The 16,965-nt window shown below is 39.8% G+C and overlaps 1 protein-coding gene across 1 annotated transcript in view; it reads left to right on the forward strand.

The window, feature by feature from the left end:
- Positions 1 to 2,048: 2,048 nt before the first annotated feature.
- LOC106586113 (inactive dipeptidyl peptidase 10) overlaps positions 2,049 to 16,965 on the forward strand; it is a 217,751-nt gene continuing 202,834 nt past the window's right edge. Inside the window, exon 1 of the mRNA XM_014172985.2 lies at positions 2,049 to 2,536. Coding sequence (XP_014028460.2) covers positions 2,471 to 2,536 — 66 coding nt within the window. The 5' untranslated portion in view covers positions 2,049 to 2,470. The remainder of the gene's footprint in view (positions 2,537 to 16,965) is intronic.

Consider the following 16,965-nt stretch of genomic DNA (forward strand, 5'->3'; position numbering starts at 1 on the left):
AAGTTCATAATTGTGCACTCTCCTCAAACAATAGCATGGTATTATTTCACTTTAATATCTACTGTAAATTGGACAGTGCAATTAGATTAACAAGAATTTTGTGGGGGGGTGGGGGGGGGGTGATCCCGTAGAGGTCAATCATGGTCAAGTTAATAATTATGCTGTGGATTATGTATTAACCCACCCAGACACATCAAATATACAGTTGCCTTCTAAACTGAGCTGCAGGACAGGAATTAAACTGCTCAGTGATGTTAACATGAGGACATTGGTGATTTTAAAACAGCTACAGAGTTCAATTTCTGTGACAGGAGAAAACTGAGGATGGCTCAATAACATTGTAGTAAATCACAATAATGACCTAAGTGACAGAGTTAAAAGAAGAATACAAATATACAGAATAAAAATATTCCAAAACATGCATCTTGTATGCAACAAAGCACTAAAGTAATACTGCTAAAAAATGTTAAGGAATACACTTTGTGCTCTAAATGCAAAGCCTTATGTTTGGGGCAAATCCAACACAACACATCTACCTCCTTGTTTTCAAGCATGGAGGTGGCTGCATCATGGTATGGGTATGCTTGTCATCAGCAAATACTGGGGAGTTTTCCAGGATAAAATGAAACGGGATGGAGGCTAATTACAGGCAAAATCCTAGTGGAAAACCTGCTTCAGTCTGCTTTACACCACAGACTGGGAGAGGAATTCACCTTTAAGCAGGACAATGACCTACAACAAAAGCCCAAATCTAAACATGAGATGCTTACCAAGAAGACAGTGAATGTTCCTGAGTTGCCAAGTTACAGTTTTGACTTAAATCTGCTTGAGAATCTATGGGAAGTTTAAAAAATTGCTGTATAGCCATGATCCTCAACATCTTGACAGAGCTTGAAGAATTTTGAAAAGAATAATGGAAAAATATTTCACAATTCAGGTGTACAAAGCTCTTAGAGACTCACCCAAGAAGACTCACAGCTGTAATCAATGCCAAAGGTGTTTCTAACATGTACTGACTCAGGGAGCTGAATACTTATGCAAGACTATATTTTAGTTATTACATTTGTATTACTCTTTATTACAGAGTATTTTGTGTAGATTGTTAACAAAAAATTACAATGAAATACATTTTAATCCCACTTTGTAACACAATAAAATGTGAAGAAATCCAAACGTCTGAATACTTTTGCAATGCACTGTATATATATATATAGCCTGGCTCGAGCGCGGTAGATAGAGTATGTACGCACAGATTTAAGTGATTAAACACTATCCATTCTTTATTTCAGAGGGGGCTGGCTCATGTTGACAAAGGTTTTAATTGTGTGGGGCTTCTTGTTATTTCCCAACCACCCTATAACCTTGTCAAAAATGTTTCTCTCAAACGCTACAGTGAGTTTGATGTAGCTGTCTTCAGATTGGCATAGCCGATTGTACAAATGCACAGGCCACTCCAAAAAAATAAAAATTGACAAGAAAACAAACAACAATTTTAAGCTCCACACTAACCAAGAGCCGCTTTCCATCAAACATATTCGACCAAAAATAAATTAACTCAGATTACGTCTGTGATCATTCATTTTTAACGGGGTGGTATCGTAAAAGCAGGATGTGTTCGTTGTGCGTGACAGCGCGTTTGCACTCAATGGAGCTAAATGCGAGGCACGGTTCAGGTCTCCAGCACCATGGACAGCACGCACACAGCTCAGTTGCTGAACATGATTTATGATTCAAACTGATAAATATTAACCAACCAAAAGCTATAGGCCGACATTACACTACAGCCTACCACTACTATCATCAACTGTAGCCTACACGCATAATGGGCAAACTAGTAGGACTTGTAATGGCTATATTCTGAAATAGTACAACTAAAAGATGTGGAAATAACATGCCCATTTGAGCTCTGTTGGGTCTTCATTAAATGTATATTATGTCAAACACGTAATCACACCCCCACCCATTTTGCCGTGGGAACGCATCAGACCACTCCGATGCCCCTTCCCCTCCTCCCCCTCCCAGTTCCCCAACCACACCATCACCATGGATCACACAGGCAGACAAGGAGCGAGTAGTGAAGAACCCCCCGTTTGTCGCTTGCAGACAGATAGAGGGGTATAGGCAGCCAGTCTACTTGATATGTTTCTGTGTATTTATTTTTATTATTCTGACGACTGAATATTTTTGCCCTCTCTATATGACATAATAAGGAGAGACAACCAGCATTAGAAAGGTTCTTGTCAAGACGTTCTAAGACTTCGAAGAATTCATTCGTGACGGACCACATTGCTGCATGCCTCCTGCTTAATTAAGATTCTGCAATTGATAAACCGGCGCCTATGCCTACCAGGCAGTACTAGGACACCACGATCGCCGTTTTGACTAATCCACCGGGCGGTGGGATCTGACTGCAGCGCATCTTTAGGATTCTCAGCGAGTTGACTCCAAGTTCTATTACAAGGAGTTTACAATGACAGCCACGAAGGAGCCGCAGCCGAATCAGAGACAGAAGCCGCCGCCGAAGGATGACGAGGAGGTTGGCTTGCCAGTCTATCTATTTGCACTGATCTGTGGTTAGGCTATTGAAGAGTTAATGAGCTAATTTCTATTCTTTGATAATACATTCTCCATCTAGTTTGTGTATTCTAGACTACAAGGTCAGTTAGGCTAGAATTCTAAAATGGAATGGCAGCAAATTAATGCCGGTTGTTGTGTGAGAAATAGGGGTCATATAACACCTGAATATCCTTACTTTCTATATTTCTGAACATTTCATATTCACGAACATATTTCCTAGTCTACAGCAAGGAAGTGCAGTGATGTGTCTTTCACTGGATATGTTGCGTCTTTACTGTCTGCTATTAGAGAGCCTGTGTCTTATTTACCCTATCAGTGATTGCTTTCTGTCCACGCGCTCCCTATTGTGAGTGAATATTGCAAGACAAGACTCAGGACTTATCAATTTAGTGACTCTGTAAGAAGACCTCGTCAGTTGTCAAGCCCGAGAATAATGAGTGCTCTCGTAGGAACCGGGATGAGAGGGGGCAGGGTGACCGCACGGTGTGCGTGCTCCGCGGAGATTGTAATTCAACCTTTGCCTCCTAACAGCTGTCCGCAACACAACACCTTGACAGAGAACAGCCGCGGAGAATCACTCTGAAAAGAGTCTACCGAGCATCTCACTATCAAACACACACACACACCGCACAAGACGTGCAGCAGCTCACCTCAGTAACGGTTTTCTGTATTTTGGGCACGTCAACCACAATTATCCGAGAGGCAGGGCTTTTTTGTCAGTGTGTTCATGCAGTACAAATAGCCTTCAGAGATCGTGTACCAGTCCGCATCTGCAATGCTTTTTTTGGGAATTTGCTATGTTTCTAGTAAAGAATTTAAAGGTGTGATATCTCTGAATGGAAGAATTGGTGGAGCATTAACTTGACAACTAGGTCGGTGCTTCTAGTTACGTCAACTCTGGGCGCTAATAATTGATTTTGCCTCCCTAAATGTTTAAATAACCCTCACGTGTTGCACCCGGCAAAGGGAACTTCCAGACCATTGTTATCTATCTGTTTTGACATGGGAGGTATCTTACTGTATATTATGCCCAACATCTGTGGCCACCACCATGTCCATTTTAAATGCCACATTTCCGGTGTCCCTTGTGTTGGGGTCTTGCGGGGTTCAACACCATGGGGAGAGCTCATATATAGTCCTACTACTGGAAATCTAAGACTCTGGCCAAATATTCCTCTTGTGCTGAGGTATCTTTTATGTTCTTGTAATTACAATAAAATACTGTGAAATACAAACCTCTCCCCTCAATGAATTTCAGTCTGAACGGAAAGTCAACCACACTGTAATAGATACTAACATCCTTTATTGTATCTCTGAAATGCTGTTTTTCCCAAACCCTGAAAACTCCTGCTTTGATTGAATGATGCTGTGTTAGGGGTACCATTGCATTTCCAGACTTGGGTTCAAGTAGTATTTGATATGAGATGGGATTTTGATTGGGCCTGCCTGGAGTGACAGATGGGTAGGGTTTGCACTTTTTTTTTCTCACTTTTAATTGGTTCAATTGTACCAGGCATGCAGTACACTGTAAATGGGTTACCATGAATTTGACAGCAATTCACAGGCAGCTCCACAACGCAGCATCATTTACAGTATGCTGCAGTAAAACATTTCAAAGTTTTTTACTGGTGATAATATCTCAAATTACCGTATAATTTACAGTGTAGGCTATACACTGTAAAGGGGTTGCCATGAATTTGACAGTAATTTACAGGCAGCTCGTGGCAAGTAAAATGCAGTATTTCACATTACAGTACACCTACTGTAATATAAATACGGTATCAAAGCAAGTACTGTGTAATGACACACAGTACAATACCGTAAAATGTACTGTATTACACTGTAAAAAAGTATAAATGCTACCGTAATCAGAATTAATGAATTAATGGATGAATTAATCAAATTCATTGAGTTGAGGGGTTTGTATTTCACTTGATTTTACGGTAATTATAAGGGATTGGTGCAAGTAGGTTGGCTGCTAGGTAAAGTGTTTACACATTATAGCATATTAATGAATATTTGGTGTTTTATATCACTTGCAACTCTAGAGGCCTTAACAAAAGGTTACAAACTGGCAGCGACTATAGGGCAAAACAGACCAAAAGGACATGGAAAAATACTCAACCGTTTAAGACTTGGGCCACTTCAACGGTTTAAGACTTGGGCCACTTCAATCTGTCCCTTATATATTTTAAATTAATAACCACATAGGAATTAAATTGGTACAGCAATCTCACTCACGGGTGCAACAAATACATTTTTGTAATATTTAGCAGACGCTCTTATCCAGAGCGACTTACAGTAGTGAATGCATACATTTAATTTTTTTTTTCTCTTCGTACTGGCCCCCCGTGGGAATCGAACCCACGACGCTGGCGTTGCAAACACCATGCTCTACCAACTGAGCCACAGAATAGGTGGCTCTGGCACACCCCAAAATAGGTTAATGAGCCAGAAACAACAATACCATGCATCCACTAGTGGTCAAAAGGTTGTTGGCGCACTAACGAATAGGTACGGTACTGTATTCTGTGGGGTGGAATTACAGTACCTTTTCAATTACAGCAATTTTCCCACAATGTACCATAATTTACAGTATGCTGTAGTAAAACGTTTCAGAGATTTTTATTGTTTGTAATACCTAAAATTACAGTAGAAATGACAGTTTCCGTTACAATGTATGTCACAGAATTGTGGTGATATGCAATGCCACATAGGCAATTTTTTTCAGAGATTTTGTGAGGCAATAACTGCACCTGACTCTCTGACAGCCCTAGCAGATCAACCATCCACAACATTTATTGAGTGCATTGAAAGATATACAAATAGAGAATAATAACTTTTGAATATCTCATTATTAGCTAGTTCCACTTCACTGTTAGAGAAGTAGCTTAACTATAACTTAAATGCAATGGTTTTCACAGCTTTGTTTTCATTATCAAGAAAGTACCATTGTTTCCTAATGTTGTTTTCAACTTTCCCTTTTTGTTCTGTATCATATCAGTTGCATGGGGATGGATCGTCTTTTTTTAACTTTTTTTTTTACATGAAGCCAAGTGAAACATGACTTCTTTATGGGTCTTGACAATCATATACATCTGTGTGTAAACTTTTGCATATTTTATTTGCTCTTTCAGTGACATTCAAGTCATCACGGTTAAGTAAGCATATTATGAAAGAAAATAGTCAAGCAGCATGTGAAGTTAAAATTAATTCATAAGTTTACTACAAAATTACTGGAATTGAAATATATGATAGTGAGAGCTGGCTTCGGACAATACGACATGTATTTGTCATGTGGAGAGCCCTTATGAAACAAAGACAGTGAAACTCCACAGCCAAGGAGTCACTAAAAAGATACTGAGATAATTGGCATCTTTATGACTCATAGCTTGTCAATGCAACCATAGACACGCAGGTTGACCTTGAGACTGACTTTGGTGTGAACTCGTCTCAAGGGCCTCTCATTGCAGTCAGTGGGTGTGTTGTGTTACAACCTGCTCACACATCCACTACACTGTGGACAAAGGCACGCAGAGAAATCAATGCCTCACCATTGTGAGTAAGAGAAGGGCTTTCACACGCCACGATCCCCTGTTCTGCCCTTGTACCTCACACTAACGGACAAGGAGTCTGTCATTGTCTGAAGTGGAGATGAGAAGAGTAGGAGAACGAATAGGATAACCAGAGTCGAGGGGAGCACTAGAAAAAATATTTAGCTAGTTCTACTTAAGAAAATAAGGCTATTTGCATCAGCTATTTATTTGCATCAGCTATTTGTATCAGCTTTTTTAGTATTTCCAACTTTAGTTATTTTCATGTATAATATACTTCACTTTTAATGTTTCACAAACACAAATACTGTATTATGTCCATAAAAAAATGGCTTAGATTAAACTTAATTTGATCAATTCCAAAACTATTAGTATACATTAGATTTACTTTACATATACTTAAGTTTCAAAAGTAAATGTAATTGCTCAAATATACCTAAGCATCAAAAGTAAAAGTAAAATGCCAAGAGTGTACAAAGCTGTCATCAAGGCAAAGGGTGGCTATTTGATCTGTTTAACACTTTTTTGGTTACTACATGATTCCATGTGTTATTTCATAGTTTTGATGTCTTCACTATTATTCTACCATGTAGAAAATATAAAAAATAAAGAAAAACCCTTGAATGAGTAGGTGTTCTAAAACTTTTGACCGGTAGGGGGACCAGTACAGAAAAAAAAATTTTTCATGAAATGTATGCATTCACTACTGTAAATCGCTCTGGATAAGAGTGTCTGCTAAATTACTAAAATATAAATGTAAAATGTAGTCTCTATATGTTTTTTTTACCCTTTTTCGCCCCAATTTCATGATATCCAATTGGTAGTTAGACTCTTGACCCATCACTGCAACTCCTGTACATCATACAAATAAATCACTTTCCATTGATAAAGGTAAACCAAGCACACACATAATAGGAGCTTCATGTAAAACACAGGGCCCCTATGGAAAAAAGGGGAATTGCAACATCACTTAGCCTGAATTCAAACCACTCTCCCGCTTCCCTCCCCACCCCATACAATAGATTATAGTACCAGTAATGGTACCGTCAATGGATTACCGGATTACCGGCAGTGGTACCATAAAACAGTTTTGTTTACAGTAACTTAATGTCAGCCAGTTACCTGTAAATTATTGTAAAACTATGGTAATCATTATCATATTTCCCAGCATGCTCTGAATAATTTGACCAGGATTTGGGGGTATTTTGTGAAATGTAATGGAATTTTGCATCCCTGCTTGCATGCCTTATGTGGATTGTAAACATGCTGACCACACCTCTCGCGTCATGTGCGCGAGCGTTGCAAAATAAATTTAAACATACGTTATTCAATTATTGCAACCACACTGCTCGCACACGCCAACGAGCGTCTGCGTTGGCAAGTGCTAAAATAGAAGTCAGTTCCATTTGTGACGCTGAACGTGGTGCAAGTCCTGCCTCTCCCATCTTCTCATTGGTTTATAGAAGCAGATACACACGTGCTATCTCCTCATTGGTTAAACCCACTTGGGTGATTGAAAGATGAACTGAGTTTGGTCGGTCGTCATGGTAACTATGAAAGTTAGATGCCATTCTCCATATAATGTCCATAGAAGAAAAAGCCTGGAAGGAGGTAAGATAACTAAAAACGAATCGGTTGACCGTTTTATGTGTGGATTAGTTGTCGGAGTAGAGGACCTTGTGCATTTCAGGTAAAATAATAACTCAACGTTTATATCCCAGGACAAATTAGCTAGCAATAGCAAACTAGCTAAATAGGACAACTTAGCTAGCAACTGCAAGCTAGCTAGCTAAATTGACATAAATGTTTAATGCTTTTCGACCTGTCCCCAAATTAATATAATTGATTCAGAGTTAGTTTTAATATTTCAACCTGTCTGTCGTGATCGCGTTTGGTCTGGGGGGACAAAATCTATTTGCTCATGATGGCACACAGGCGTGGCCGGTTTGGGTACGGTGTAAAACATTCATGAGGCCTTATGTGTTAAATAATTACATTTTAATGAGAACATATTCACTTAGGATCTCACTTGGTGAAGGCCACAAGACTGAACATGGATGAATGCAACACCCATGTCTCTGTTGCTAACAAATACAATAATGAGTGGTAACTCAACAATTCATTTCAGAGGCAAGGCATTTTGGGAAATATGCAAATACGGCTTTGCAGTAAGAGTATGTTACCGTAAAAGGACTACAGTAGCATTATTGGTAGTGTAAATCAATTATAGTAACAGTATTGGATATTGTAAAATATGGTGTGGAAACATACTTTTCCTTTTTTGGGGGGATTGGACCTTTGTTTTTAGGTAGTGTTCAGTGGGTCAATATGTATGTTTTTTTTTTTTTTATGGGTGTTGGCATGGACAGGTTTGACTACCAGGGTTGGGGATAAATTCATTTAAATTCCAGTCAATTCAGGAACACAGAAATTCTCTTTCATGTTTTTCAACAAGGAACATTTGGAATTAGATATGGAGTTTGATTTACTTTCTGAATTGACTGGAATTGAAATGGAATTGACCCCAGCCCTGTTGTCTACTTAAGTGATAATGGCTGAGAAGCCGGCGTTTGGAGGATATGTTGGCACGGCTGTTTTTGGCAAACGCGCCAATATATCCTCCAAACACCAGCTTCGAGGGCATTATCACTTTTTTTTACAACGGGTTCCCAACATATTCAAATAATGATTGACATATTTCATTAAAAACGATATTTTGATAAATGCATTCATATTATTTAATCCTTCCACAAGATATAGTCGAGACATAAATGGTTGCTACCCAAGCCGGCTGGTCCTTCGTTCTATCGGTTCGACGCGACCCAGTCATTCAGTCTTTTTGTTCTGTATTTATGGACGTGACCCAGACATTGGTTCCAAATGTTCTATTGCCATACTGACTGGCAATGTTCTTAACCCTTGCTTGCTAGCTAGCCAACTACGGCTAATTTACAGTCACGTCAAACAGTGCAGCCAGAATAACAACAGTAGCAGCATTTGCATTTGTTTGAGCTGTTTTCTAGTGACATTTAATTGGATACATCCTTAACGATGAGCTAATGAGGCGTGATTTCGCCTGGCATAGAAAATGTGCTCACTCATCAGGACACTGGTTCAGAGTAAGAGCTAGCCAACAACACAGCTAAAACAATCACTTCAAACTGAACCTGAAAAGACTGCAAACGAACCTTTTTTTCAGTTGACATTACTTTGTATATATCCATAAAAATGATGCCAGTTGATTCATGATTTCGACTGGCTTGAGAAACGCTGCCTGTGTGTCTGTCTCGTCCCGACACATTCATTACTGGTATGGGACGGCTGGAGATTGAATTTGAATATTGAAACAATGTTGCAAATGTCGGAGGGACAGACAGCAAGGTTTAAACAAATCTCCACTGTTGAAAACTAAATGTTAGTCTAAAAGAAACGTGAGATAAGGTGTAGATGCTTTTTATAGTGGAGATCAAGTTTTTAAATTGGATTTCGCAGTCAGATGGAACAGAGTAAACAGGCTTTTTAACTTTATAGATTTAGCCGGTGGTAATTTGTGGAATAGACACTGGTTGGAATGCGGTTTTAACAAATCAGCATTCAGGATTAGACCCACCCATTGTGTAATAATAATTTAAATGCTTTTTGTGTTTAGATGGGTTTCTGTCGTAGTGCCTAGAAGTTCAACCTGTTCTAAATATATGTTGTCGGACTCTGATCTATGTACAGTATATCCTTTTCCTTCATGATTACTATGTGTCCACTCGTGACATGGGTGCAGATGCCTAAAGATGTGCCTAGTATTAGCTTAGTATAGCTGGTACTCAAAATATTCTTAGGACATTCAAATGTATTGTAGAGGTCATCACTATATGAGCCACGTTACAATTCCCACTTTGTGTGATGCCTAGTGTGTTTGCCTTTCACAGGCAGTGTGCCAGGTTAGCTTCCTTGCCCTGCTGTTCACTACAGTATGTACTTAGATAATGAACTATCTTAGAGTCCTGGGAAAACATGTTTTCTGCTCTTCCAGGGGTTTTGTGAGTGTTTAGGGGAGTATGGGATTGATCTGTGGCCCAGCAGTATATCATCAAAGGGCAAATGTATTGACATGACTCTACTGTCATGGGAAAGGCTAGGAGTGTGTGTGTGTGTGTGTGTGTGTGCGCAGTTTTGTGTGTGTGTGAGTCAGAAAGAGAGATGTGGCCTTCCACTTGTGCAGCGACTTACATAAGATGGGAAAATGAAAAAGATGTACCTGAACTGTCTTTTCCCCCCAACTATCAACATAAATCTCAATGACAAAGTGTAACTTTTAGATATGTACTCCTCTAACTTATAAGGTTATACTTTACATCCTTAAAGTTATTCATAGACACAATACATATTTAGTGAATAGTTGCCATGTTACCAAGCTACAGTTCATTTTAAATAATTACTTATAGAGAGATGGAAATGTGAGCCAAACTATTGGAGCAGCAGACAGGGCTGAGGAACCAAAAGAGGAGATCAGTTGCATGAGCAGCCCTATAAATCCAACTCAAACTCCCACTGGCATTGTCCTTCGTCCTCACCTTTCCATTCTTAATTCACCCCTCGCCGGTAATTTTATAGCTCAGTGGCTGCTGGATGCCCCAATGTCACCTATGTCTCCAAAACATTTAGAGAGTGAAAGACTCTTTTGGCACACAGAGAAAGGCTATCTCCAAAAGTGCAGAGCCTGTGTGTGACTGTGAGTGTGAGTACAATCTTCACTCAGACACATTCAGCTGTGTGTCAATGAGCTTATCTTGTGGATGGCTTCCCATTAACATTTTTGGTTACATTTGATTTCTCTAGAATAGATAAAAGACAGGTTTTTTATTCAGAGGGAAATGGCTGAATTCCTATTCACACCCTTGAGCATAATTTCACTAGTTCTCCTCTAACCCTAACCTTAACGCCCCTACCCTTACCCTTTCCCTAACCCTTACCTAACTCTAACCTTAACCCTTAACTTAACCATTTTACATTTCAACTTCAATGGGGTAGGGATGTCCCAAGGATCCCTGATAGCATGGACCAATTTGACTAGTAATGTAGTCAGCTGTGTTTAATTGGGTTCAGTTACATTTCACTGCAGGAGAGAAAAAAGCTTTATCACCTACCGTGTAATTTAAACCAAATCCCAATTTAATGTGCGGTAGAGTAAAATTGATTCAGATATTAAAACCTGATTAATAGAATCACTGTATTGTCCTGCATATGCTTCTGTGGAGGTGGTCTGGACATTATTCATACATTATATGGTCTTATACCGATGAATGCATCCTTTGAATGGCTATGTCCTTATTTGACTTAATGCTGCTAGAAAACATTTTCTGTTCTGTGTACGTCATTGACTCTATTTGTATTTTTTAACAACAGCATAGCGATTTCAAAATACTCAAAAATGAAACAAGAAGGTATTGTTTTAGAATGGAATTAATGGAGCTCCAATCTGACGTCTGGTTTAATATGTTATTTTCCTTTGAAAACAATTAACATCACTTGGCATAAGAGATAAGATTGTGAAGGAGTAGACATTCATAGCAGATCATGTCAGCTCCATTGAGCGCAAATGTCTCATAGATTTTCATCCGGACTAGACTCTTGACTTCAGTGCTAGACAATGATTATCACATGAAGCATCAAATATCTGTCATTAGAGCTCCGATAAGCAAACAAGGAACCAAATGGGACACATATTAATTTGTGAATAGCACAGCTGCAACACTCCACGTCTTCTGTGCTCAGCCACTCACGTTAAAGAAAAAACTGACTTCTAGATTGAGCTGGCTCACAGTCAATGTTGAGAATTGAGTTTCATCAGCGAGGGCCCGAGTCATGTTTCCCTTTGTGTGTCATGGGCATACTGGGCAAGAGTAGTTTATACAGTAGAGCCCCACTGTGGCATATGGACAAGAACCGCCTGTGGAGGTGATCAATGTCATTTTTTAGCTTCAACCTCATCCTCCTTCAGAAACGCACGGTCCCCAACTTGCACTTTGTACAAGGCTGCTGTGGTTTGAATGTTTTGGTTTCTTATTGGAACGTTTTGTCTGTCTTCTTTGGTCCAAAATAATGTTCTGTTTATTTACTTCTCTCTGCAGCTTTAACTGTTGACGGCATTTGTAAGGCATACACAGTACTTTGCAATCAGTAAGGTTCTGTGCTCTTGAGGCCATCCATGGATGGACACCCAAGGTGTATATTAATTAAATATGTGATTGGGTAGTGTTGTGGTGTATGTTGTGGTGTGGGTAGCATTGTGATCATTGGCAAATGTTCAGTTCTCAGAGTACTGGTGGATCTTGACTACAGTAGAATTGCATGCATGTCATTATAGAAATACTGTATCTGTAACACCTACACCTCTCTTGACTTGAGGCTTTTCACAGCTTGTCGAACTGTCATTCAATCTATTTTGAAGCAAAACACTCTACTAAGAATAACACACTACAGGTGGATATAATGAAAAATAATGAGTCATACTTTTCCAACAGTCATACAGTAGTTAGGATTAAAAAGCTACTGGTAATTTACCAAAGGTACCAGAATCTTCAGTAAGTTTGTTAAAGCAATCTATCGTAACTTTGGTAATTTATATTGTGCCTTCAGAAAGTATTCACAAGCCCTGATTTTCTACATTTTGTTGTGTTACAGCCTGAATTTAAAATGGATTAAAATTAAGAATTGTTATTGGCCTACATACAACACCCCATAATGTCAAAGTGGAATGATGTTTTTTTTTTATTTTTACAAATTCATTCAAATGTAAAGTTGAAATGTCTTGAGTCAATAAGTATTCAACCCCTTTGCTATGGAAAGCCTAAATAAGTTCAGGAGTAAAAATGATCTTAAGCCCCTAGAGTCTATTGACCCACCGTTGCATCAATCTAAGAAACGTAATAAAAGAAATCCTCATCAAAATCTGTCAGTTTAAGCTAGAGATATCAGTTTTTTTGCATGGGCTCAATCGACCATCTACCACCACATCCGCCTATGGCGGCCTTCCGCATTTGCGGTGGAAGGTGGCCGAGCTACGGCGTTGTCTGTCATACCACAAGTGTCCCAGAACTCGTCTGATGGTAACCGGTACTGGTTTAAAAACTGAATGGAAGTATGGAGGTAGTTTTGTGCCTACCCAAAAAAAGGAGTTAAATATGTGTAAAAAATATATATATACACTACCGTTCAAAAGTTTGGTGTCACTTAGAAATGTCCTTCTTTTTGTAAGAAAAGCAAAAAATGTTGTCCATTAAAATAACATCAAATTGATCAGAAATACAATGTAGACATTGTTAATGTTGTAAATGACTATTGTAGCGGGAAAGGGATGATTTTTAAAGGAATATCTACATAGGCGTACAGAGGCCCATTATCAGCAACCATCACTCCTGTGTTCCAATGGCACATTGTGTTAGCTAATCCAAGTGTATCATTTTAAAAAGCTAATTGATCATTAGAAAACCCTTTTGCAATTATGTTAGTACAGCTGAAAACTGTTGTTCTGATTAAAAAAGCAATAAAACTGGCCTTCTTTAGACTAGTTGAGTATCAGAAGCATCCGCATTTGTGGGTTCGATTACAGGCTCAAAATGGCCAGAAACAAAGAACTTTCTTCTGAAACTCGTCAGTCTATTCTTGTTCTGAGAAATGAAGGCTATTTCATGCGATAAATTGCCAAGAAACTGAAGATCTCGTACAATGCTGTGTACTACTCCCTTCACAGAACAGCGCAAACTGGCTCTAACCAGAATAGAAAGAGGAGTGGGAGGCCCCGGTGCACAACTGAGCAAGAGAACAAGTGCATTCGAGTGTCATGGATACCTAGGGGTCCTGAAATTCAAAATCAATTGGCTAAATGATCCATGGTATGACCATCTTAAAACAATTCTATATGTCATGTTATAACATTGCAGTTAGTCCACAATATTAATTTAATTGACAGAGTGAAAATAACAAAGCCTGTACAGAATGCAAATATTCCAAAACATGCATCCTGTTTGCAACATGGCACTAAAGTAATACAGCAAAACAATGTGGCAAAGCAATTTACTTTTGTCCTGAATACCAAGTGTTCTGTTTGGGGCAAATCCAACACTTTACTGAGTACCACTCTCCATATTGTCAAGCATAGTGGCGGTGTTATGCGTATGCTTGTAATCGTTAATGACTGGGGAGTTTTTCAGGATAAAAAAATGAAAAGAATTGAGCTAAGCACAGGCAAAATCCTTTCTGAAGGCACTGTATGCTACATTTGATAAAGCCGCGCAGTGGGCAAGAGATAATTACAGACACCTGTGACAATCTGAAGAACCCAAAAGGGCCACTAGATGTCTTGTGATAGATTACATAAAATCCTTCAAAGATACCAAAATTCTGGTATTATACTGGTAAACTTCTAAAGTTTCTAGTAATATACCCTCCCTTTGCAGCCCTAGTCAAATCCTTTACCAAACAAATGTTGATATTTCATTGGTGTGATTGAAGAGCAAAAAAACCTTCAACGATAAAGGGTATATCATATGTCACTTGATTTCTTCAGATATGTTAATCTTGCTCGAGGGTAGATCCTTAATTGGATACAGCAAGCCCCAGCAGACCAGCACAGATACACACAACGCAGTACAACTCAACATTGACAAGAATATGAATGTAAGCTAATGCGACAGACTGAGTACCAATGCGACTGTGAGGATCGACGCTGGAGACAGGAAGCAGGTACAGGGAGAACATTTAATAAATAATGGACATGAAACAGGACAGGAACAGCGTCTGGACAGGGGACCAAATAACAACATCAATGCTGACAAAGGACGGAACAGAAGAAACAGATAAAGGGGAGGCAATCAAATACTGATGGAGTTCAGGTGGGTCCAATGAGGTGCATAACAAATGGGACAGGTGTGCATAGTGATAAGCAGTCTGGCACCCTCGAGCGCAGGAGAGGGAGAGCGGGAGCAGGCGTGACAGTACCACCACTCTCTAGGGGCGCCACCCGGTGTACCACCTGGGCTAGCCTGACAGGGGGCGTAGAAGTCATATGAACCAGCAGAGGCGTGGGAGCCTGGCAAACCTGCTGAGGCTTGGGAGCCTGACAATCCAGTTGAGGCGTGAAAGCCTGATGATCCCGCTGAGACGTGGGAGCCTGATGAACCAGCTGAGGCATGGGAGCCTGACGAACCAGCTGAGGCGTGGGAGCCTGACGAACCAGCTGAAGCATGACGTGGGGTGGGCGCCTGCCGAGCCCACCGGGGCAAGAAAAACCTCTCGAGCCAGCTAGGGCCTGGAAGACCTATGAGCTAGCTGAGGCACCCCCGGTAGCATTGGCAACGGCACCCGGACCCGACGTCACCAACAAAAAACAAGGCTTCCCTGATGCTTTCAATTTTGGGTGTCAGCATTCTATGAGGATCGACGCTGGAGACAGGAATCAGGTTCAGGGAGAACATTTACTAAATAACTGCCATGAAACAGGACATGAACAGCATCTGGACAGGGGACAAAGTAACAACATCAATGCTGACACAGGGATGCAACAGAGGAAACAGACAGATAAAGGGAGGAAATCAAATAATGATGGAGTTCAGGTGGGTCCAATGAGGCGCAGGTGCGCGTAATAAAGGGGACAGGTGTGTGTAGTGATAGGCAGTCTGGCGCCCTCGAGCACAGGAGAGGGAGAGCGGGAGCAGACGTGACAGTGACGACTATGAATCTGGAATAAGTAATGTAATGCATCCCTACTAATCAGTTTGATACCCTCATTGATTACAGCTGTATGTAAATCATTTGAATTATGGATGTTGAAATGCACTATATGTGCATCCCAAATGTCACCCTATTCCCTATGTAGTACACTACTTTTGACCAGGACCCATTGTGCTCTGGTCAAATGTACTGTAGTGCACTATATAGGGAAAATGCTGCAATTTCAGAGATAGACTATGAGACCAGCATTATTACAACACTGGAGAGACACGTATTGCTGTTGTATCGTGAGGTGCAGATTAGGAATTCTGAGTATTTTCACGAGTTGTTTACCACAGTTTTGGCAGAACCTCAATCAAGGCCTCGATTTGTTATCTATTTGTTGTCTGGCGAAAAACAGTAGCAGACATTGATGGAACGAATCAGAGAAACTTATGAACTTTTTGGTACAACATAAGTATTTTTAGCCCCGAGCAAACACACAACTCTTTTATTCCAGCCTTCTTTTTAATGATGTAGCCTTCATAATATGGCAGACAATAAGATGTCACTAAGGATTTGTTTTTCACAACAAAAAAATGTAACGTTGAGCTCTCATGACTTTGAAAATTATTTTATATTCTAGGGGCAGTCATAGCTATTTTGTCTTACATAGCTGCACCATTGGTTTTAAAACATTTAAGGTTTTATACATGCAACATGAAAATTGACAGAGAACTCTGATCCTATGAATATGATATGGAAGCAGCTGAGCCCTGTGGTTGTATGAATACAATATCATTACAGTGTGGTATGAATTCAGTGTTGTGCGTATATCTGAATTCAATATGACAGAGACAGTAACTAATAGAGAAGGGTGTTTCCTTCAGACCTGAGGGCATCATCGTTTTACCTCAGGGCAAAGTTAGTAATGCTAAATACAATAAGAAGACAGACTATGCCCGGCTAGTCATTTCCAATTATTCAGTGGATCAATTTTGACCCAGACAAATTGCATTAACTCCTTGCACACCGCTACTGTTTCACTATACACTTTGCCAATCTTTGACGGTCTTGATTCTTACTGTAGATTAACGATGTAATGTTTAGGTAAACAACTCGACTTGAC

This window comes from Salmo salar, chromosome ssa25 (assembly GCF_905237065.1).
Source record: "Salmo salar chromosome ssa25, Ssal_v3.1, whole genome shotgun sequence".
NCBI lineage: Eukaryota > Metazoa > Chordata > Actinopteri > Salmoniformes > Salmonidae > Salmo > Salmo salar.